General features: G+C 38.0%; 3 protein-coding genes and 1 long non-coding RNA gene across 10 annotated transcripts; 1 reads left to right on the forward strand and 3 right to left on the reverse strand.

Moving 5' to 3' along the window:
* Positions 1-2,102: 2,102 nt before the first annotated feature.
* On the reverse strand, positions 2,103-7,208 carry LOC133710585 (folate-biopterin transporter 1, chloroplastic). 5 transcript variants are annotated; one of them, XR_009846767.1, is made up of 11 exons: positions 6,933-7,208; positions 6,428-6,669; positions 6,083-6,147; positions 5,832-5,994; positions 4,637-4,785; positions 4,255-4,509; positions 3,951-4,119; positions 3,754-3,846; positions 3,161-3,491; positions 2,604-2,779; positions 2,103-2,468 (listed from the first exon to the last, which is right to left on the reverse strand). XR_009846767.1 is itself a non-coding variant. In XM_062136695.1 (10 exons), the coding sequence occupies exons 1-9, from the start codon at positions 7,198-7,200 to the stop codon at positions 3,192-3,194; spliced, it is 1,704 nt and encodes a 567-aa protein (XP_061992679.1). In that variant the 5' UTR covers positions 7,201-7,208; the 3' UTR covers positions 2,106-2,477; positions 3,161-3,191. The 5 variants fall into 5 exon arrangements, 3 of the variants coding, with proteins under 3 accessions (XP_061992679.1, XP_061992680.1, XP_061992678.1); XR_009846766.1 differs by having other exon boundaries at positions 2,103-2,477; XM_062136695.1 differs by lacking the exon at positions 2,604-2,779 and having other exon boundaries at positions 2,106-2,477.
* Positions 7,209-9,977: 2,769 nt separating this feature from the next.
* On the reverse strand, positions 9,978-12,412 carry LOC133713028 (uncharacterized). Of its 2 annotated transcripts, XR_009847714.1 has the most exons (3): positions 12,284-12,412; positions 10,422-11,557; positions 9,978-10,315 (listed from the first exon to the last, which is right to left on the reverse strand). XR_009847714.1 is itself a non-coding variant. In XM_062139152.1 (2 exons), the coding sequence occupies exons 1-2, from the start codon at positions 10,451-10,453 to the stop codon at positions 10,024-10,026; spliced, it is 324 nt and encodes a 107-aa protein (XP_061995136.1). In that variant the 5' UTR covers positions 10,454-11,639; the 3' UTR covers positions 9,982-10,023. The 2 variants fall into 2 exon arrangements, 1 of the variants encoding a protein (XP_061995136.1); XM_062139152.1 differs by lacking the exon at positions 12,284-12,412 and having other exon boundaries at positions 9,982-10,315; positions 10,422-11,639.
* Positions 12,413-12,444: 32 nt separating this feature from the next.
* LOC133713190 (uncharacterized) lies at positions 12,445-14,952 on the reverse strand. Of its 2 annotated transcripts, XR_009847866.1 has the most exons (6): positions 14,214-14,952; positions 14,049-14,120; positions 13,564-13,645; positions 13,308-13,465; positions 13,153-13,191; positions 12,445-12,466 (listed from the first exon to the last, which is right to left on the reverse strand). It is a non-coding gene; the product is annotated as an uncharacterized LOC133713190 (long non-coding RNA). The 2 variants fall into 2 exon arrangements; XR_009847865.1 differs by lacking the exon at positions 12,445-12,466 and having other exon boundaries at positions 12,513-13,191; positions 14,214-14,951.
* Positions 14,953-18,674: 3,722 nt separating this feature from the next.
* Positions 18,675-22,733, forward strand: LOC133711381 (uncharacterized). The gene has a single exon (XM_062137512.1). The coding sequence runs from the start codon at positions 18,675-18,677 to the stop codon at positions 22,731-22,733; it is 4,059 nt and encodes a 1,352-aa protein (XP_061993496.1).
* Positions 22,734-23,075: the final 342 nt, after the last annotated feature.

The following is a 23,075-nucleotide window of genomic DNA, read 5'->3' on the forward strand; positions in this document are numbered from 1 at the left end:
TGGTTTCCTTCACGTACGTGAAAAATTATTCAGCTAAAAACAAAGCTCTAGTGCATGCATTATCCATATCTATAAGTCGATATATATATAGGACGTAGACAAAGGCATGTGGGGTTGCCTCAAGTTGAAGAAGCCCAGTTCCACAAACACCATGGCCAAATAGTAAATACAGACTAGTCCTTGTCGACATGACCGAACTAGTCGCTAGACTACTACTTGTCTGGTAGATGTCCGGCATTTCTAGTGGCCACACTGCCACAGGGATAGTGATCACGAAGAAAGGTATTATATTTTTGATTCACTGCCCCAAAGCTTTATTTTCAGTTACTGTTGAATTTACTGCTTGAATAGAAACAGTGGAAACCAACCTGATTGACTTCATTCACTCATGGTTTTCAGGTTTCCGGGGCATGGTGGAGCTTTGGTTTTAAGCAAGTAACTAAAGCAGACATGACTCCGAGTTAGGTACATGTCTTAAAAGAGTAACTAATGATGATGCTCATGAAACTTTGTTGAAGAAATAGAATTGTACTGTTTCATGGTGCATTATGTATCGTATCTTTTGGCATCGGGCTTGAGTTTTGCCGCACAGAATATAAACAGGATGATCTTTCGGAAAAAAGCGCAAGATACATACTTTTTTTTTTTATGACAAAAAAAAGTTACAAAAAAAAACCCACGCAAAACACCCCATTCCAGCTGATCCAATTGGAACGCTAGGGATACTGAAAGGGGTAAGCAAGAAAATCAGATCTTAGGGTAAGATACAAATATTGTTTGAATTGGTAATATAAGATATCAAACATTTTTGTCTCTATAATATTATTTAAATCAATAATAGCAGGTATTATCAATTTCAAAATTAAAACTTTGAGTTTTGGAATTGAGTAACTAATTAACAAGCAAAACATTCGTTCGGATGTGCTGCTTTTACCTACTAGTAGACGACTCAATTCTACATTTTATAAGAATTCTCAGTGTAAACACGTTGTGCGTACCACAATTGTGTGCCTTGGCGAGCATCGTGCTTTAGGCTGGGATGAATATAATTTTGATTGGTTTGCCGATTTCTTGCATATCCAGATTGCAAATTCTAATGGTTTAGTCTATAAATCTCAAGGTCGTGACAATTTTATTGTTGGTAATTATCTTGAGGAGGCTGAGGAAAATTTCAGAGCAGTATCTTATTGTACAAGAACAACTAGTTGGTGTGGTACACCCTCTTGTTTGTTCTATCTTAGCTCTAGGGTCAGGCTCGTTCTGGCTTCTGTATGCTCTTTATTGGGATGCCCTCATGAGCGATTTCAATGAACTTTACCTTTCAAAAAAAAAAAAAAAACAAGCAAAACTTTTGACATTGTATCATTTCTTCCAACTTTGAATTTTTTTGGTTTTTAATTATAATAATATTACAACAATTGTTCTTTTGGAATACAAACTAAAATAAAACCCATTTTTTTTTAAACGGAAATAAAAGCCATTAAATTAAAGAAGTGATGCTTTGATTATTGGTATGTAGCCTGGCTTCTCGGCTAAGATCGAGTTGGCTTAGAAAAGAAGAAATGCATTGAGCCGCTTAGAAGTGGAGTTTTAGGTACCTTGTTCTGTTGTTCATCATCACAGGCATAATTGTTTGTCTTTTTCATTGGAATATATTTAGATACTCTAGGTTGAGGCATTATTCTAACGATTTGTTTATAAACTAACAAATCCTTTGTGCATAATCATTCCTACTCTTCCTACTCTGGGGTTTATGCCATATGCATTGCTTTCAGCTCAATGATTAATCACATGGGATTCTTGTTTGGTTCTCCATATCATATCAAGTATGTTCAAGTATCTGATGTGGAAGGTGGAGGAATTCGTCCAAAATTCATTTCCTTCACATGGGCGTTCACATGCGCTCTACTACTCTCTCTTTGCTTAATTGCCTCCTTTCCAAGCATTCCTCTCTCCCACTCATCCAATTCAATTCAGTACTTATCAAATCAATCATTTTGCACTTGCAACTATAATATATTGCAGCTACAACAGTTAGAAGCCTCAAAACAAATCATCATCGTTTCTTTATCTGTTGTGATTTAAATAAGAAACCAAAGCAGAATTATCCAATGAATGTATGGCCCTTGACTGTTTTTTTTTTCTTTTCAATTTCATAAACGGAATACAACCTTTCGGTTTCACGAGGATCATACATCAAAGGAATATGATTATAAAAGCTAATTAGCAATTTTCAGTAGGAATAATTGTGGGTTGGACATTATTGGTATTTGGTTGTTCACCTGTGTAGCTTTCAGCCTTCTGCTTCTGCTGGGCCTCTTGTTAGTTTATTGAAGTTTTGACCTTTCTTACTATTAAATCATCCTCAATCATTGGAAACTTGTACTATTCTCAACCTTCCCTTCGATTTCATAAGAAAGCTTTTAGTTTTGGGATGTTGCCCATGCTTCAATGAAGAATCTTAGCACCTGTGATACCTAAAATGAATAAATGTTAAAGAAAGTGAAGGAATAAAATTGCAGGTTGGTCATGCGTTGCCCAATGAAACACATTAGATTTCAGATGAAGAACTCGGATATTAATTACATAATAGACCTCTCTACCTTTTTCATATGATAGTTCTCATATATGCCACTGCAGATTAGTTGGACAAGGTATCCATATTGTTGGACAAGGTATCCATATTGTGGGACAGAAGACCACAACTTGTAGTCCCTTCTGGAAATTTAGTCTATAATCGTATCTACTTGTATTTAAGCTCTCTTTCTGGGACAAAAAGCTGCAGTTATTGAATACATCGCGAGATTATATAAGTATTACCGTCTCAAGTCTGAACCGTAACACGATTAATACTTTTAACATTCAACAGCGTTGATCAGTGCAGACCCTATGATTCTTCATAGCACTTGGAACAAATTCAGTAACAGGATGAGTAATCAAGGGAAAATGCACATCGCCAAAACTATATCACTGATTAAATCATGTCAAACAAGAAGGATATAGCATGGACCCTCTATATCTATACTATGCCTAACATGTGATATTTACAAAACTCTCTTCTAGCTCTCGTTTATGTGTAAGCTACTATGGAGAAAAAAGAAAAAGCTACAAAGTTAGCTTAGGGTTCAAAAGAGATCATCAAAGGGTGATGCAAGCAAACCTTGGATGAAGTAGGACCAAACAACCAAAGCTCAATTAGACTTCATCTCAATATCTTCACTCTCCTCTGGCTTGGCATCAAGGCGATCCTGCGGAAGTAGGCCAAGGAGTGGTAAAGGCAACAATGAGCTGAGATTGCACAGGATGATTAAAAAGGCCAAGTTATCAAAACTGTCTCTGGTTACACCAAGAAGCTGTGTCAGACCAGCACCCATCAGCCCCCCAAGGACACTCCCTGCATTTGATATGGACATGAGGGTTGCAAACAGTGTTGCTTCCACTCCCTCTGGGCATAATCTAGCAGCTAACACAAGAACGGGCATGAAAGAAGCCTGCAACAAAAAAGGAATTACTTTCACGCCAGAATCAATTGCAGTATTGTTTCTCCTCATAACAAGCAATAGAACTTAGCTTCTAAAATGATTGTGGTTACAATTAGAAATATCAAAATGTTGTTCTTACATAAATGCACAATAAGACCTTTGACCTGAATGTTCAAATTAAAGATCCATCTACTCATATGATAAATAAATTCCATCTTGTACTAAGCTACACCAGAGTACAGAACTAGCCAACACTGTATTAAATGTGTACCTGACCAAGAACTGTTATAATCAGAGAATCCCCAATTGCAAACCACTCATCACTTATACCAAATTTCCGATTTAATCCAGTAACAAGAATAACCTGAGAAATAAGATCAATGAAAGTTACACAACAAATTAAAACTAAGCACAGTCAATTCAGGGAAAAATATTCACAGCCTTAAGCAAGTAACTCATATTACAAACCTGAGTCAACCCAATGGCTGAACCAAAAACAGTCGTTACAAAAAAAATCTTCCGCAATGGAACATTTTTCAAAAATCCATTATACAGTCCAACACCAAGCAGTGATGCTACTGAGGTAACAAGCTTGACACGTCCTAGAAATTCTGGGGTAAAATGAAGTTTATTTGTGCTGAAAAACAAAGAATCCTGTTATACATTTGAAGCACATACTGAAAACACATTGAAAGTGTCCATGAAACACATGTAGCTTGTCTTCAGAAGGTAAAGGAATATATCACAATGATGAAGTGGATAGTGTACATACGTGAAATAAAACATGGCTGACTCCGAATGGGGGGTTGCCTGCCACAAGAAAATAAATAACGTGGGAAAGAACACATTGGGATGCTTGACGGCACCCCATAACTGAATTGCACTCTGTTTCCAGCTTTCGAGAATGTTATGACCCACCAAAGGAAAATTTGACCCTTTTGCCACACCAAGCATAGGCTGCTCATTTACAAGAAGAGCAACTGCAGATGTCATAAGTGGTAGCAAAGCCGTGATACCAAAAACAAACCTGTGACATCAAAAAAAAAAATTTAAAAAAAAAAAGAAAGGAAAAGGACAAAAAACAAAGACTGCTTCAGATTTCTATCACTTTTAAGAAATGAGAAGTTGCAATTCTAAAGAGCACATTTGTGTACCTTACACCATAAGCATCCACCAATGAGCCACTAAAGTAGGAACTCACTATTCCACCAAAAGCTGAAGAACCCCAACACAAAGATTGAAGGGAACCTGACATGCTTTGTGACTCACCACGAGCCCTCTCCACAACCATGGAATCTACAACCTATATCATACTTCAGTTGTGAGATGATTTATAGAAAATGCCACGGAAGTAAGAGGAATGAACAAAATGGAATACTTCCATACAAGAGGTTCTACTTCTTAAAACTTTTACCAGAGAAAACAAATTGGCATATCCATCCCATCAAAATTACACCACAATCCTCGACTGCTTCTGTGGAATTGTTTACAGCTTTTTTGCCCCAAATTTTAACTGTTATATTATTTAGAATCTCAAGGAAAAGAATTGAGGATCAGAAACTCTGTCTCCAATATGTATCTAAACCAAGTAACAGCAACTCAAACCTTAGATCAGATACAGATGGTTGCTATACACATCATACACTACGTAATCAACATCTCAACCATTTATACACCATTTCAGTCGGATCTAAGAGCTGAGGTACTAATACTTCTAAGCATGAGATCGACATTGTATGTTTCTTGTCTTTTCAATTAAAGCTAAATACTTATCTATTGTATGAAGAGTATCATATTTATAATTATAAGCTAAGATTCCCTTCCATGCTGTATTCTTCTTGGAGTATATTGGTGCTTACAAATCTTTCAAACCAAGAATTGATCTACTATATACAGTGAGGTAAAATAACTCTAATTAGTTATGATATTATTAATAAGTGAGCTTGAATATTAAATCTAATTCATTAGTGTGCATGGCATCTCCAACCATCCAATTAATTTCTATGTAGCTAGCCAACGAAAGAAAGGAAAAAAAAAAAACCATCATCCAGTAACAACTTATAAAGCATCAATTAGCCAATTGCAATTCCTATCTTCATTGAAAGGAAAAGTCTCCCCTGAAGTTGACAGTAAACCTTTTTTTTTTTCTGGTTTGAGACGGTAAACATTGTAAAAGACTGGAATTCTGAACAAGTGAATTCATAACATAATCTGCTTGTTCAGTTCTACATATAGTCTTGATTTTGAGCTAGAAATTTAAATGAATTCCCAACTGACAGTACTATATATAGGAAACTAAGGCTTTTAAAACGACCAAACTTTAGAAGGAAGTAATTAGCAGAAACTTACAACATCTGAGAAGGCAACAGAAAGAGATCCAAGAAGTATGCAAAACGCAACGCTAAACTTGTCATCAACTACAGTGGCCATCAAGCTCCATGATAGTGCACCAAGTAGCCCAGATAAAATCAAGTAGGACCTTCTTCGGTATCCAAACAGTGGGACAGAATCACTGCAAGGACCAAACAATTGTTCAAAACAAACACAACAATATATTGTAACTGAGGGATACCAATATAGAGATAGCAATAGACTCACACCTGATAAACCCATATACAGGTTTAATGAGCCATGGTAATGCAGAAAAGCCGGATATTACAGCTGTCTAGTCAAAGAGTATAACTTTGTCAGTCATCAAGAATACGAAAGTTCATAGATAATTCAAAGAAAAAGGTTAATGCACCATCAAATTAGTGATTAAAGCCAGGATACCATTAATCGCATGACAATTTTCAAAACTAATTAGGATCCTCAAAGTAAATTTTTATCACTGTCCAACCCAGTACCAACATCAATTTTGTACACAGTTTAGTGAGCTACAAAATGCTCTAAAACCTCGCACCACAAGTCATAAACATGAATACAAAGATGTGCATAGCGCATACCTCAGCAGGGTCTAAATGCAAATCGTCTTTCATATAAAAACTGACTGCGAGCCTCGCGAGGCCTAAAACGCCTTGAACAAAATATACCATGGCAACAGCCACATTATCAGGCGACAAATCCACCCCAAAGAATTTGGCATAGCTCACTCCATGTTTGTTCTTGTGAGGAGCTGTTTTGCTTGGAGAGGACATGTTTGTCTCTCCCTCCTTATTACTTATCATCACATCTCTTTCTCCAACCCCTGCTTCCACCACACATATAAGCAAAATTGAGAGAGTGACCAAAGCAAAGATTGTATCTTTATCACATGTTGCTAAACCCAATTTGAGCCACTAAACATACTTAGAGATGGTCATAATTACACTTCAAAAACCAAAGCTTCCATCTTTATCACATTTTGCTAAAACCCAATTAAACTGATAAACCCAATTTAACCCAATTCTCATAATTGAGCTTCAATTATGAACTCCATAGATGAAACTGAAGAGAAAGAAACAGCTTTACTGATTCTGGAATCGAGGAACGGCTCGTCGTCCAAGTGCTGCCGGGAAGGCGGCGAGGGCATGGGAATGGCGACCGACATGTCGTCCTGGAGGTGTCTCCGTCCGGTTCTGCGCCGGTGGCGAGTTCTTCTGTGGGACCCGACGACCAGGGTGCTCGGTTTCCGGCGGATCCGAGACACGAGGAGTGGCGGAGCAGCGAAGGAGGTCGAGGACAAAATTGGGTTTCTGGAAGGTAAGATTGAGACCAAGGAAAAGGCAAGGGAGTCCATTAGAAGAATATTTTATAGCAAACTCTTTTTTGCGGGTAAGGAATTTAAATTTTAATATTGAATTTTTTTTTTTGAAAAAGACGTCAGTACCCTTAGACGTCCGGCAAAGGAATGAACACGTTCGGAGAGCATGAGCCATGCTCAGTGCTTCAGTGGATCAGTATGCCTGTGGCCCAAAACAAGTTTATTGGGCCAACTTCGTGGTGTGAAATTTTAGGAAACCAAGTAATTGTTCTTTCACAAACAAAATAACACGTCATTTTTTCTGTTAGGTTATATGTAGAACTCATCATTTGGCCCTTCGGCCCTAAATCCGCCCGCCCGGCCCATAGGGCAGAAGTCCGGCTTGACCCTTGCATTAAGGCAGGGCGGCTCGATCCTTTGTCAAATAGGTTAGGATATGGGTCATGCAAATGAAGCCCGACCCAGCCCGTCCTATAACCCTAAAATTTATATTTTATTTTTACTATTTTGTTTTACATAGAAATGAAAATATGAAATTATATTAGAAAATGAGTAATGTTCTGTCCTAAATCCAATTAATGTATGAGACCCATTATGCCTAACCTGACTCTAAGTCAGTCCAAGTCCAAGTCCAAAGTGAAAAACCTAGCCATCTAGGTCATCGAAGTCTCGACCTAAACTTCTAAAGTTCTAATCTTAGCTTAGTAGCAGCGACAACAGCCATTTGGAGAGAGAAAGAGAGAGAGGCTCGATTCCGATTCAGAACTTGCTCAGATTAGATCAAAATTTGCAACCAAACAGAGCGATGAGAGCGAAACAAAACCATACAGAGCCATATATACTATTTGCAAAACAGAGTCGTAGATGTGGGCGTTGGTGCTGATCTGGAACACCATTGTCGTTGCAATCCGTTTCACCAGCCAATTCTCCTCTGCCTCCAGTGAGTCCAGTCTGACCTTGTCGCCGCCCTTCGCTTCTTCGATTGGTCATGCACCTCTCTTGGCTTCACCCACTCTTCAATTGGTGAATTATTGGATTATGACTACAAAAGTCTACAAGAATGATTTATGTAATTTTTTTATTTAATTACTGGGTTATGACTAAAAAGTCATATATATTTCATATTTCATCTTGCCTCTGCTACTTTCCTGCTTTGCTTTTGGACTGATATAGGAATTGTAGGCTACATCATGTAGTTTATGTAATATTGTAATTGATAACATTCAGATTTTTGTTTTGATTACTGGACTATGACTACAAAAGTCTACAAAAGTCATATTTCATCTAGCCTCTTCTACTTTCCTGCTTTGCTTTTGGACTGCTGTAGGGATTGTAGAGTACATCATGTAACTTATGTAATATTGTAATTGATGACATTTAGATTTCAGACTATTGTATTGAAGACATTCCAGTCATTCAGACTTGTATTTGATGTTATTCCTTGTTTAGTTTTTTATTTTTATTTTTTGAAGTATTTATTACTTTTTCACTTCGAGAGTTTGAGTTAAACAGAGAAAGTCTGGCCCAGCCCTATTCGGAAACGCTGGCCAGGTCCGGCCTTTACGACCCTTGTGGGATGGGCCTTAAGGGCGGTTAAGGGCTTACATATTGAAGCCTCAACCCGGCCCTAAGTTCTATTGACTTGGTCAAAGCCCAGCCTGGCTCTATCCTAAGCCCTAAAATTTAGGGTAGGGCTGGCCCAAGCCAGGCCCATGATGACCCCTAATTATATGTGTCTTAGACAGTGTTCTCTATTTTTATATCGGAAATTGAGACTATAGCATATGTATATTGAGTAAGAAATTTATGTTCAGTTATTTTAGATCTAGATCCAACTGTTGAAAATAAAACAACTCAAACTTAAATATAATCCTATCATTGTATCTAGCTTCAAGAATTCTTTGCTCAATTACTGAGCACTGGCATATATGTTACTTTGACATTGACCTAATATATACGCAGGGCGATATTTCCCTTTGCTTTTGGCTATTATCTTATGATTTAAGATAATCACACATATAATAGACCACACACAATATGAGTGAAGTTATATCTCATTCTTTTGCGGTGGCTATCGTCATTAGCATGAAAGTGATCTATTGTCATATCAAAATCATACATTAAGCTTACAATTGTTGAAAATTATTTTTTCATATGTATTGATCTGCATTTCTAAAAACCAGTTGACACTACTAGAATTTTGTTCATAGACATCAGTCCAGAACCGATGTTAAACTAATTTTCGACCGATGTCTTAGTGGGTGTAGAGAAAGATATAGACATCAGTATAAGCGCGTTTTTAACCGATGTCCCAGACAACAACCAACATCGATTCTAAAAAACAAATCGATGTATAATCATTATAATCATCATAATCTTATATGTTAATTATATTTAATTCTTCATATTTTCACATTTTATGCTTAATAAAGTATATCCCGAACAATACCTAAGTGAACATGTGCATCGAATTCTATTTCAGAAGTGATGTCTTGAACCCTTCTAGACATCAGTTGTTGTTTCTAAAACCGACGTGTTGTTTCATTGTAGACATCGCTTTTGTTTTATAAAACTGATGTTCACTATTTAATGATACATCAGTTTACTTTATGGTAGGTGATTTGTGTGTTGGAAATAGATTACGTTTGGTATCGATTTTCATTTTGATACTGGTTTCTTGGCATTACTGTTTTGTTATGCTTTTATATAATTCACTTCATACTGACAGGCATAATGTGCAAATGGAAAAGAAATGCATTTCCCATCATCCAAAAATCGAGGCTTTCCATTAATTTTCTTTTCAAGTTCATGATTCAACATAATTCACAAAATAATACCCCAAAACTAACAAAGGCTAGCCTAGACATTTGATCCAGCTTTAGAATTCTTATCTGTAGCCACTTTAGTAAACCCTATTGGAAATATTTCAATGTCTAGAGCTACAACACAATACTCAGAATAATCAGTCTCAATAACCTTGAACTCGACACTCCTCATTCCAACTCTCACAATGAAGAGATCACCCTTCCTCTTTCTTTCCCAGAAAACTCCCGAGGCCTTCTTCAATCTATCACGAAACCACCAAATCAGTCTACTCTCTGAATTTGAGGCTTCTCCATCTGCAACAGTTCCTTCGAGTTTTGGCCTGGTACTATATCAATATAGAACCATCAAGACAAGTTTAAGTAGGAGATCATACAAGAAACTTATAAAAGTATATATGAATTGCACTTTATAAAGTATCATGTTTGAAATACCTCACTATTAAAGCAAGTATCATATAGCTCATCTCTTGTGTGAACCAATTACTCTTCCAACAGCTGCTAACAACGCAGCAAATTTAACAGAGTCTCACCAACTAATACACAGAACTATCAGCAACAGAAAAGGCATACAACCTTCTAACTCAGTTTTTCATATATACATATTAACAATTGATGTACCTTGACAAAAAGACTGTCAGTTTTCTGTATTATATTTGCTTTAGTATTGCAGAAGGTACTCACAAGGAATCAAATAATCAAATTGTGAATAGTAAAATGCTAAACAACAAAAATACCCGATCAGGGAAAAAATAATCTAATATCCAATAAAGAATCTAAATTCAAAACCCTAGATTCAAGTTCATTGAGTGCGAGTGAGTGTATATAACTAATTATACACAGATGCATACACAAACATACAATCATACACAACTCCGATGCAAAATAAACCAGTCATAAATGGAAATTGAAGAGCAGAAAGTGAATAAGGATCAAAGAGGGACCTATTTGACAGACTCGATGATCTCAGGGCTGATAGCATCGCCAGGGAAGAGGGTGGTAGTGATCGGAGTGGAAGTAGATGAGAAAACCCTAGCTGCCGGCGATGAGGATGAGACCAAGGTAGGGCAAGGATTCGCATAAGCTGTGTGTGTGTGTGTGTCTACATATATACAAGTGAATCAAAGGAAGCCAACCAATTAAAGTGAATCAACATGCAAGTGCGGTGATAACTTTGACAATTCATCATTATTGATTAGCTTTAAGAATTAAACCAGCATTAAGCTAGAACACAGATGTAATAAAAATTCAAAACTCAAAAGCAAGAGTGACTGTCAAACAGTATAAAATGTGTTATATGACAAGGTTAGACCATTAAAAATAATATACAAAAGATGTGTTTGGTGTCCTGGCCTTGCTTGACTCAAAGAAAAGTTTGGACATGTAAATTTTGGATTCTCCATTAGCAATAAGGAACAGCAAATTAAATTGAAGTATCTTTAGTGCATACAACCCCAGTAAGAGAAAAGTATGTTCCTACCTTAATCATTTTATACACACAGTAGATTGAACATGCATTGCCAAGTAGATTCTACATATGACCTCTCCAGGTACGAGTAAGCAGCAACCTCCTGCCAGTAAGAACAATTTATGTATATATGCCGTCAATCAGGCATAACTTTGGAAATCAAGGTTTCTTAAATAACCTGAGGAAAATCTACACCTAAGTAGCAATTCCAGAAGGGAGTCTGTGTGAAATTAAACAATATCACCAAATACACACACACACACACAAATATATAATAAAAGCTTTACTTAATGAAGCTCATATATTTCCAGGAATAGCTGCTTTGAAAGCTCTTCTAATGATTGCACCTCTGCTTCCATGTTTTTGATATCTTCATATATCTTCATATACACACACACACACACACACACACACACACACACACACACACACACACACACACATATATATATATATATATATATATAGAGAGAGAGAGAGAGAGAGTATCAGGGAGATAAACTGAATAAAACAACAATGGAAATTCATTATACTGAATAGCTGAAAAACTTATTGTTCAGTTATGCATGCATTTCTTGCTGATCAATAACAAATTTGAAAAGAATTTAAATGAAATTGAGCTCTTGTTTTCCATTTCAGTTTTCCTGTGTGTTATGAAGAGTTATCTTATGATGACCATAAAGCAGTCATGAAGACCATAAGTTTATGTAACCAATAGTATATTGAAGTTCATGATAACCATAAAAGCATCTAATCTGATCGATCTATAAGTTTGTTCAACTGGTTCAACTATAAGTCACTCCATGCATAAGGTCATATCTATTCTTACCTGCAAGAACTTGATCATGTATTTTCTTGATGTTTATACATCACTATACAGGTGTTGAGGTTTAGGACATCACATAATTGCCTTCTGCATAATTCCCCACACACTGCATTTCCACTTCAAGGGAATATCTTGTGTTTCTTTATATATATATATATATATTGCGCGGCATGGCCTTCTTTATACCTGCACCAAAATTGTCAGGAGTATGGAACAGCATAATAAAGGTAGATACACGGGGGGAGGGAGAGAGAGAGAGAGAGAGATCAAGAAAAAATTTCTTACCTCCCACAACCAACAAAGCCACACAGAGAATACACATCAAGAGATTCTCAGAAGTTTGACAAATGAAACAGTGGGACTTTTCAGGCATAACTAACATAAGATATGGTAGCCAATTAAGCTACTACTTACGAAGCATCTACCGTGTTTTGACAACTCAATAAACTTGACCGAGCTAAATGCAAGTACATTTTAGTAATAAAAACTATAGCCAAACTACGGACTGCAGCTGAACAATCTTGTGACCTAATATGAAGTAGTAATGTAGGTATCCCACCTCTTGAGCATCCAAAACTTAAGTATTTACACTAAAATTACGTTTGTGAATTTGTAGATCTGCATCTTTTACTAATTATGAGTAACATGACTAACATCAATATTCTGTATACTTTAATGAAGAGTAAAGAAATGAAAAAGAAGGACTAAATTGAGACCAGAAACCTATTATCACAAAAAGATTTCAGAACCCATTACCCAATTGTAACTTGTAAGTACCCAAAAAAAAAGAAAAGGTTTCTGGATTTAATCTTTGTTACTTTAACAAAGGTTCGATAAGAAACTGTAACTAGTTATGAGCAGAGTTCACTTACCAGTCACAGCATACATAGAGAACGAAATTGGCAAGAAACCTGGCAATAGAAAGAATCATTATTTCATTGAACAACTACCTCAAGACAAGCAAGTGAAATAACACTCGGAAAAAACAAAAACAAAAAGCTGGGCAAGAAGAAAAAGAGCCACGTACTTGTACTAGCAAAGAAACAACCGTTGGTTAAGCATAGCATGGCAAGTATACGAGGCAAGACATTTTCCATACTTTCTTGACAGAGCATAAACTAGAATGGTTTCAGTAATAACAGAGATGAGACCAAGAAAGATCCTAACAGCATAAAATACCCTCACCTGTAATCAACAACAATTTGGCTCAGAACAATTGCATAAAAATCAATACGATAAAACAAGGAAGAAAACAGTTCAAAAGGCAGGGACAAAGTTCTTACTTTTTCCTTTCCGTACAACAAGGAAGCCGGTCGACCCACCAACTCATGGAAAACAATGTATAAATTGAGTGCAAATTGAGAACTGCACGAGGCATATTGCAATAAGAACCAACATTAGATAGTCAGAAAACACAAAACAAACTGGTCATCAGCACAAACTTGTTGGACCTAACAAGATTTTCGATCAAATACTAGGAACCCATTACTACCCAGAGTGGCAAAACCAAATCCTTTCAATCTAAACTACTTGGACTCTTAGTAAACCAAAGAACATATACCCTAAGTTCTGAACTTTTGGAGCAATTAACTCCAAACTCTTTTCCTCTCCAGTCAACTCCAGACCACCCAATCTCTAAAGCATAACAAAATCAACAGTTCAAACTCAAGGTGACCATACAAATCATAGAATAAAGCAATTAAAACCAAAATTGCATAGCTCACAATTTCAATTGGTACAAAGATTGGAAGCAAGCGAGAGCACATACCCAAGCTGGACTTGACTTTCTCCAAAAATTCACAGTTCTTCAACCCACCCACAAACTCGAGCTTCTTAAACTCTAAACAAAAACAATCATACTTCAACAATAGCCCACAAATCCATACAATAATTTCGCCCAAATGAAAACAATAGCCCATAAAAACAATCATACCTATAAATATTACTTCGTCTCCGACCGGCGACTCGCAGCACTGTCCAAGAATGGAGTCGTAATCGAAACCTTCGAGAGGTAAACCCTATAGTGACCTCCTAGTCGTTCTCTGAAGCCACTCGCACCGAATCGCCGCTATGATATTGCAGTCGCCGAGCTTCGATTCGAGAGACTAAGAAGGAACGCCGCCATTTAGAACGGCTTGGATGATGTCCTCGTCCTCCTCGAAGCACAATGAGGGGTCGGTGTGGACGAATTTGGGTTTGGCTGGGGGAGGGCAGCAGCGGCAGTTGATGAGCACCTCGTCGTCGTAGTGGGAGGTGCGTGAGATGAAGGACTAGACGAAGACGAGGAGGTAGATGAAGGAGTCGATGAGGGTAACAATGGCGGCGACTGAGGAGGAGGAGCTCGAGTTTGGGAGGAGCTCGAGTATGGTTCAGAAAGGAGGTCGAGAGTCGAGATAGAGCTCGAGTTAGGGTTTCTGTTTCAGTTTTGGGGTTGGGCGCTTTTTTTTCTAAGTGTGAGAATTTTGAGTTTTAGAACCCGCTTCCTTCAATTCACTTAAACACTTAGCGCTATTTGCAAAAATAGGTTCCCGCAAATTTTCGAACAAAACTTTTAACACCGGTCATTTTAAGAACTGATGTTAATGACATACATTTAAATCGGTATTTTCGTAAAACGATGTTAGATTACTTTTTTACATCGTGTGCAAGTATGACCGATTTAAAACATGCGATGTCTATGAACAGATTTCTAGTAGTGTGAACTTCATTTTTACTTTTAACCTTGAAATCGGCAGTCCCTACCTTCTTGGTCTTTTTTTTTCTCTTAGAGGTCCATGTTCAGCTATAAATTAGAATTTTGATTTCGTAATACTAGTAAGTTTTCTGTAAGTCGTATCCCTTCAATGGCATCAGAGTTTTTATTTTTTCGTTTATCTCTATTTTATAACAATGTGGTCTTAGAACTTTGTGATTTGATAGAACAATATATAGTCGACTTTTTTGCTATGCTAGGGTTTTCTTTGCCCTAGCCGTCAAAATTGATCGAGCCTGTGAGATGATGACGGAGGAGACGATGGCTCCTTCGGTACTTTCTGAGGAGGCTGTTGTGAGCCTTGATGGATGAGAAGATGCGATCCACGACTCGTTTTTCTACTTATGTGGCCGGCTCTTGTCCAAGAAGACGGTGGTGATCCCGTCGTTTTCGGCGGCGATCTCCAACGTTTGGGGATTAAGAGAGAGAGTTCTGATTCGGCAGGAGGACGAGGACATCTTCGTCTTCCAATTCAAGGATAGGGAGGTGAAGAATCGGGTTCTTTTTGGAGGCCCATGGTTCTACAACAACTCCATGCTGCTACTAGCAGATTATGACGGTATTTCGGCTCTCGATGAGGTACCGCTGCACTCTCTTGAGGTTTGGGTGGCGGTGAGAGGCTTGCGTATAGCTATGCGCAACGAGAAGGCGCTGACGATGATTGGTCGTGCTCTAGGGACTTTCGTTCAGATTGACCAGGGGGCTGTGCAGAGGAAAGACACGGTTTAGAGGATCCGTGTGATCCAGGATGTGCGCCGGCGGATATGGGCGCGACGGCAGTTTGTTTTCTCGCCGACGGTGTCGGTGGGAGCTCCAGTACGAGAAGTGCCATGGGCTTTGCACGGCATGTGGATTCTTCGGGCATGGCGGTGGGTTTTGTGATAAGCGATTGGAGGTGGACGCGTCGCTGGAGGGGCTGGATGTTGTGGAGTCGGGCTGTGCAAGGTTAGGACTGGAATAAGTTTCCGGAGTGCAGGCTGCTGTGGCGGCAATGTGGGGACGGAGATGGTGCCGGCGGGAAGTGGTTTGCCATCGGAGGCGGCTGCCATGGCGTTGGTGGTGGTGAATGGGTCGGCGTCAACGGCTGAAAGAATTGCAGCGTTGGCTGCTGCGGAAAACGCGGGAAACCCTAATTATGAATTAGGGTTGACCGCAAGGTTGACTGGGCTACCATATTCTGGGCTGGGCCTAATGGCAGACAAGGAGGGATCTGCTGGGCCTAGATCTGCTGGAAAATGGCCAAAGTTGGCTTTGGGTTCTGGAACTGGCCCAAAGTTAGCTTTAGGAGTGAAAAAGAAGAGTTTCAAGCCAAGTTTGGCATTTATACCTCCGGAATTTCAGCTTGGCGAGTTGGTGGAGGTCCCGATCTCAAGTGCGCCAGCTCCAAAGAAGAGGGGTCGTCCTTCTAGACGCTGAATTAAAACTCTTGAAGCAAAAGGTAATACTGCAAATGTGGATTTAAGCTCCAACTCGGATGGGAAGGAGCTGCTTATTGTTTAGTTGTTTTGGCAAGGGTTTTAAGCTTGTGTGAGTGTGATTAAATTACTATGAGCCTTTCTATGACGTTTTTAGTTCCTTGCTTGTACCACAATTGCGTGATTGGCAAGTGAGGGCTAGTTGAATGATTCTTTCCGTAGGAGGCGAAGCTTTGTCATGCTTAGATAGGCTTGCTTAATTGTGAGCTGCCCATTGATGTTAATTAGTTTGCTTTAGCTTGGATAGGTTTTACCGGATTTTCTTGCCGGAATTCTTATGTAAGTTTTGTAAGTTATGGCCATTTGACTGTTGATTTTTGAATAACAATCAACTTCTATTAAAAAAAAAACAATGTGGTCTTACATATATATAATGTATTGTATGCTAACTAGTAACTTTTCTTTGCAGGAGAAATATTAATTTAGTATTGCATTTACTATTTTTTGTGATGGCATTTGTTTCCATTCTTGTAAATTTTAACTCTTATCGGACAGATTTGCGTATCCATCATGGCAAAAGGAAGAGACAATTTTTCGATTCGATCGGTGCGAGGCTCTTCTTACAGTTGGAATGAGAGATTTAGGGAAAAAATGCATGGAGTCTGGCATCCTCCTCAAAGGTACTATAAAGTCATAGCCTAGTTTCAGAGGTTTTTATGATTTTTACACCAAAAAAAGAAAAACAAATAGTTTTGTTCCACTATGATAAATCAATTCTTTCATAATTAAGATTACTAACATTTCATTTGACACCCCGCAATCTGAAACATAACTAGAAAACACGGAATGGTACATGAAGTGGATACTCTGTCAGTGTAAGGAGCCTCAATCTAAAGAAAAAGCGGACAATATTGTTGATGCTAGAACGAGTTCGCCAATGGTTTATAATATCTAAGACAATGTTGAAAATTTCGGGTTCAAGGTTACCCGATCTACATCAAAATATATTGATGGGTATGATTCTATTTGTTCAGCGTTGTCGCGAAAATAGAAATAAACTTTCTATAGAATAGTTTGGTTAAATCTCAAGCCTAGATTATTGTGATGTTGAAGTACCTGACTCATTTATTTTTTTTGAAAGGAAAAATAATGAAGGTATTCTACACTAATAAATAGCATCCTCCAAGCAATAAAGATGAATACATGTTTCAGGGCATCCAATTTCCAATATATGAACGAGAATAACTATGAACCAATATTATATGCACTTGGACGAGAGGAACACGTTAATAACTTTCCTTAAGGCGATTAGAGTGAGAAACAGTGCAACCAACATGTAAGTATATTGGCCCATTGCCATTCAACAAATGATTTCCCATTACGACAAGGAAACCGGAGCTTCAAGAAAAGAGAAAGATTACAAGATCGGATCTTAAAGAAAAGATCAAGCCAAATCGAATCACTGATCTTGAGTTTAATGTGTATTCATTCCATATCAGTTGGTATAAATTGATATGCATATCGGTTGTATTGAGTCAATAATCTCTTTGCATTAAAGTGGTTTTTAACATGCATATCAATTTGAGATCTTGTTTAGGAAAATGTCGATTGCATATTCAAAAACTGTTTTAAACCTTTCCATGTTTATCTTAATTAATTATTAAGAAAAGATGTGATTGAGGGGGAGTTCTTCTCCCTTATAAAAAGGTTTCAAAACTAAAGTTTGAGTTGGGGTTTTTGACGGCATAAATTGTTTTCTATTGAACTACTTGGTTTGTTCAAATCGTTTTCTAAAAACCCTCTTTACTTGTTTCATGTGTGATATTGCATAATCATTCATACTCACTCTCAAGATCAGTGATTCATTTGAGAGAAAGGAAGGTTGAAGATTGATTGCCTAGAATGTTGAATTAAGAGTTAGAACAATTATAAATCAAGTTAGCATTTGTTGCTAAGTGAAAGTGATTGTTATGAACAACACTACTTGTATATTGTAAACTCCTTTGATTAATATTGGATTGTTTTTCGTGTTGGCTACGTTAAAAGCCACGCAGTGAAGTTTCATCAATGGAGAGGTTTACACTGCGTTAGCAAATCTTCGTGTCGTGTATCGTACTTTCTTTGGTTAATTTCATTGAGATAAAATATTTTATCAATACCTGTTCCATCTAGTATTTTCATTTGGCATCAGAGCGGGTTCTAGAACTTTCTAGTGATCCCAGGAAAGATGGAACATTCACGTGATAGGGCTGCTGGCGGATCCATAAATAGTCCTCCATGGTTCGAGGGTGGATGTGAAAAATACACTCAGTGGAAAATATACATGAAATCATATCTCTATGCTCAAGATGAACATGTGTGGAATATTGTAGAAAATGGTTGGACGATACCTATGGTAAAAGCAAAAGGAGAAAGCTCTTCCACTGCCACTCCCAAACCAAGGAAGGATTGGACTGAGGAAGAAGTTCGTGATTTGCAAGCAGATTTCAAGGCAAAGAATAGCATTTTCACAGCCCTTTCTGAACGAGAAAAATTGAGAATCAGTCACTGTGACACTGCCAAGCAAGCATGGGATCTTTTACAAACTACGTATGAAGGAAATAAAAAGGTACGTGCACAGAAACTGCAAGCACTAATATTTGAGTTTGAAACCATGGCTATGGGAGATGATGAAACCGTGGATGATTTTCATGGTAGAATTCTTAAAATATCCGGTCAGTGTCGCAGTCTAGGAGCACCTTTTGATGAAGATAAGATAGTTAAAAAGATACTCAGGGCCCTGCCAGAAAAATTTCATTCAAAAGTTACTAGCATAGAGGACTCCTTTGACATTGACGAGTATCCACTCGATGAGCTCATTGGAAATCTTAAAACCTATGAGATGAGGTTAAAGCCTGAGAAGAAAAACAAGGGTGTAGCTTTTAAGGCAGTGAAAGGAACAGAAGAAGAAGAGGAAACACCAGATCTTGCTCTACTGACAAAGGAATTCAAAAGATTTCTCAAAAGCAAGAACTCTTCTAGAAGTTCAAATGCTCCTAGAAGAAATACTTATACCAGCAGTGGGAGCAACAGTGACTACATCAACAAGAGTGGAAAAGGAAACTTCAAAGGAAATCACTCAGGAAAACCTAGATGCTATGAATGTGGTGGTTACGGTCACATCTCTACTGAATGTGGAAACAGAAAGCATGAAAATAGCAACAACAAGTCTCTTCTTTCAACTTGGAGTGATGATGAGTCTCAAGAAATTGAAAACGTGGCTCTTGTATCATCTCTTCTACCTGATTCAGATAGTGACGAATTTTTCTCTGATGATGAAACAAATGTCCGCTGCAGACAACTCTACAAAGCTTCGAAGGCAACCCTGCTAAGAAACTTGAGTTTGGAAAAAGAAGTTGATTTTCTGAGAACCGAAAAAGAAAAAATGGAGCAATTATTGGAATCCTCTCAATCTGCATGGAAACTGGAGAAAGACAAACATATAAGTGAATCAGCAGATCTACAAGGTGACCTAGGAACAGTGACATGGAAGACTGAAAGGAATGAGTATCTCAACAAGATCAAATTGCTGGAACTGAATGTTAAAGGACAACAAGCATTGAACTTGGAACTGTTGGCTAAAAATGAAGCATTGCAGGAGGAGTTAAAATCGACTCAAGAAAGGTTTACCAAGTTCGATGTCAGCTCTATTGCCATGTCTAAATTGCTTGGATCAGGAAAAGCTCCTCATGACACTTGTGGCCTAGGATACACTGGAGAAAGTTCCAAATGTACCAAGTTCGTAAGAGCATCAAGGCCATCCGTAGAAAAGAAAGAAGTCTCCACTGATGATTCTGTCAAACATAGGAAGGAAGGTCAACCAAATCAAAACTTTCAGGTAAAACTTGACCAAGAGTCTCCCACTGGTCAGAACAGGTACACAAACTCTAGAACTTTTATTCCTACTTGTCATTACTGTGGTAAGATAGGCCATATCAGACCTAGGTGTAATGAAAGATTTTCAAACTCACAGCTTTCTCATGAGAAATACACTGTTGAATCTCTAAGTTTTGAACTTAAAGAACAAAAAGAGCTCATTAACAAATTAACTGAAATTGTTTCGAAGAAAAACCTTCCAACTGAAAGAAGAAAAGTTGTCTGGACCAAGAAAAATGAAAGTCAATGCCTGCAGTCTTACGATGATAAAACTAATAATACTTGCCTTTTTGCTTGTGCAAGCAAAACTCAACAAGGCTCTCACATTGAGGCAACTTGTTTGGTAGCCTTGACTGCATTAGCTGACAAGAGACGAGATTTCTGGTATGTTAACAGTGGCTGCTCTAGACACATGACTGGAGACAAAACCTGGTTTGCTTCATTTGAAGATGAGAACACAACTGGATCAGTCACGTTTGGAGATGGAAGGAAAGCAAATATTCTAGCTCGAGGTACAGTGAACACCCCAGGTATACCTAATCTCAAAAATGTATTATTCGTTGAAGGTTTAACTGCAAATCTGATTAGTGTAAGCCATTTGGCTGATGACTATGAAGATGTATGGTTTAACAAACAGAGATGTTTAGTCTTAAATCAGAAAGGAGAAGGCATCATGGGAGGTAAGAGATCTTTTGATAACTGTTATCATATTCAGGCTAATGAATCTTCCAGCTCGCAGCCATGTTTGTCTGTAAAAACCACAGAGGAGACCTTTGAACTGTGGCACAAAAGGATGGGACATGTAAACTATCAGGACTTACTGAAATTATCGTCCAAGCAGTGTGTCCGAGGCTTACCAAATTTAAAGGGCAAAACTGATAAGATATGTGGAGAATGCAAAGTTGGAAAGCAAACAAAGGCCCCTCACAGGGTGGTGAATTCTACAACAACCACAAAAGCTTTGGAACTGTTACACATGGATCTCATGGGACCAGCTCAATCTGAAAGTTTTGGAGGTAAGAGCTACATATTAGTAGTTGTGGATGATTTCTCAAGATACATCTGGGTAAACTTCTTAAAAGACAAAACTGAAACGTTTGAGTCCTTTAAGAACTTGAGTCAAAAATTAATCATTGAGACACAGTCATCTAATAACTGCTTAGTGAGAATAAGATCAGATAATGGAACTGAATTTAAAAATGCCTCGTTTTCTAACTACTGTCGTGAGCTTGGTGTGTCACATGAGTTCTCAGCTCCAATCACCCCTCAACAAAATGGGATAGTGGAAAGGAAAAATAGGGTATTGCTAGACATGGCTCGAGTAATGCTACATGCTGCAGGTTTAAGCACAAACTTTTGGGCTGAGGCTATCAGCACTGCTTGCTATACAATAAATAGAGTATTCCTCAGACCAGGTACTGATAAAACTGCTTACGAGCTGTGGAAAGGTAAGAAGCCAAATGTTGGACACTTTCATGTTTTTGGCAGTCCTTGCTACATTCTACGAGATAGAGAGCACCTTGGTAAGTTTGATGCTAGAAGTGATGATGGTGTGTTCTTGGGGTATTCTCTGAACAGTAGAGCGTATTGGGTTTACAATAAAAGAACTCGTGTTGTTATGGAATCCATTAATGTTTCTATTGATAATCAATGTGTGAAACAGGAAGTAACGTTTGCAGATACCTCACCCTTCTCGGTCACACCATCACAGAATACTGAAACATCATCTGAGGAAGAGGAAGAGGAAATCTATGACAACATTTTTGAACCAGCTCCCACCCAAAGAAGAGGGTTCAAGCAAGTTCAAAAAGACCACTCCACTCAAGATATCATCGGCAATCTAACAGATGGTCCAATGACAAGGAGAAAGGCTGCAATTCAGGTAAGTTCCTCTGAGGTAAGTGAAGAGAATGTATTACTGTGTTTTATTACCGAAAATTTGGTAAGCATGAACATTATATCTCACTTTGGTTTTGTGTCCATTGTTGAACCAAAAAATATTAAGGCAGCCTTGTTGGATGATAACTGGATTAGCGCCATGCTGGATGAACTGAATCAGTTTACTAGGAATGATGTATGGTACTTAGTACCACGACCTAGTAAGTGCAATGTTATAGGAACTAAGTGGATTTTCAGAAATAAAAGTGATGAAAAAGGAAACGTGATTAGGAATAAAGCCAGACTAGTTGCTCAGGGATATTCACTGGTTGAAGGACTTGACTTTGACGAGACATTTGCTCCTGTAGCTAGGTTGGAATCTGTTAGATTACTCCTATCCATTGCTTGTCATCTCCGGTTCAAATTGTTTCAAATGGATGTCAAAACTGCCTTTCTGAATGGATTTCTTCAAGAGGAAGTTTATGTAGAATAGCCTCCCGGTTTCCAAGATCCACACAATTTAGATCATGTCTACCGGCTCAAGAAAGCCCTGTATGGGCTAAAGCAGGCTCCTCGAGCCTGGTATGAGAGGCTATCCACTCATCTTGTGGGAAAAGGGTATACTAGAGGATCCATAGATAAAACATTGTTTGTGAAATGAACCAAAAATGACATTATCATTGCCCAAGTGTATGTTGATGACATTGTGTTTGGTTCCACCTCTAAATATCTTGTCAAAGAATTTCAATCTGTCATGGAAAGTGAATTTGAAATGAGCATGTGTGGTGAACTAACGTTTTTTCTTGGATTGCAAGTAAAGCAGATAGACACAGGT

Source organism: Rosa rugosa, chromosome 5 (assembly GCF_958449725.1).
Source record: "Rosa rugosa chromosome 5, drRosRugo1.1, whole genome shotgun sequence".
NCBI lineage: Eukaryota > Viridiplantae > Streptophyta > Magnoliopsida > Rosales > Rosaceae > Rosa > Rosa rugosa.

What these genes read in the sequence shown, in the direction of transcription:
- LOC133710585 (XM_062136695.1), bottom strand. Translation starts at nt 7,200, where the DNA reads ATGGACTCCCTTGCCTTTTCCTTGGTCTCAATCTTACCTTCCAGAAAC. An exon ending in CTGTTGCCTTCTCAGATGTT is followed by an intron (nt 4,786 to 5,831) that starts GTAAGTTTCTGC and finishes AGTATGATATAG; the next exon opens with GTTGTAGATTCCATGGTTGT. An exon ending in CAGCCATTGGGTTGACTCAG is followed by an intron (nt 3,847 to 3,950) that starts GTTTGTAATATG and finishes CTTATTTCTCAG; the next exon opens with GTTATTCTTGTTACTGGATT.
- LOC133713028 (XM_062139152.1), bottom strand. Translation starts at nt 10,453, where the DNA reads ATGAGCTATATGATACTTGCTTTAATAGTGAG. An exon ending in ATACTTGCTTTAATAGTGAG is followed by an intron (nt 10,316 to 10,421) that starts GTATTTCAAACA and finishes ATATTGATATAG; the next exon opens with TACCAGGCCAAAACTCGAAG.
- LOC133711381 (XM_062137512.1), top strand. Translation starts at nt 18,675, where the DNA reads ATGGAACATTCACGTGATAGGGCTGCTGGCGGATCCATAAATAGTCCT.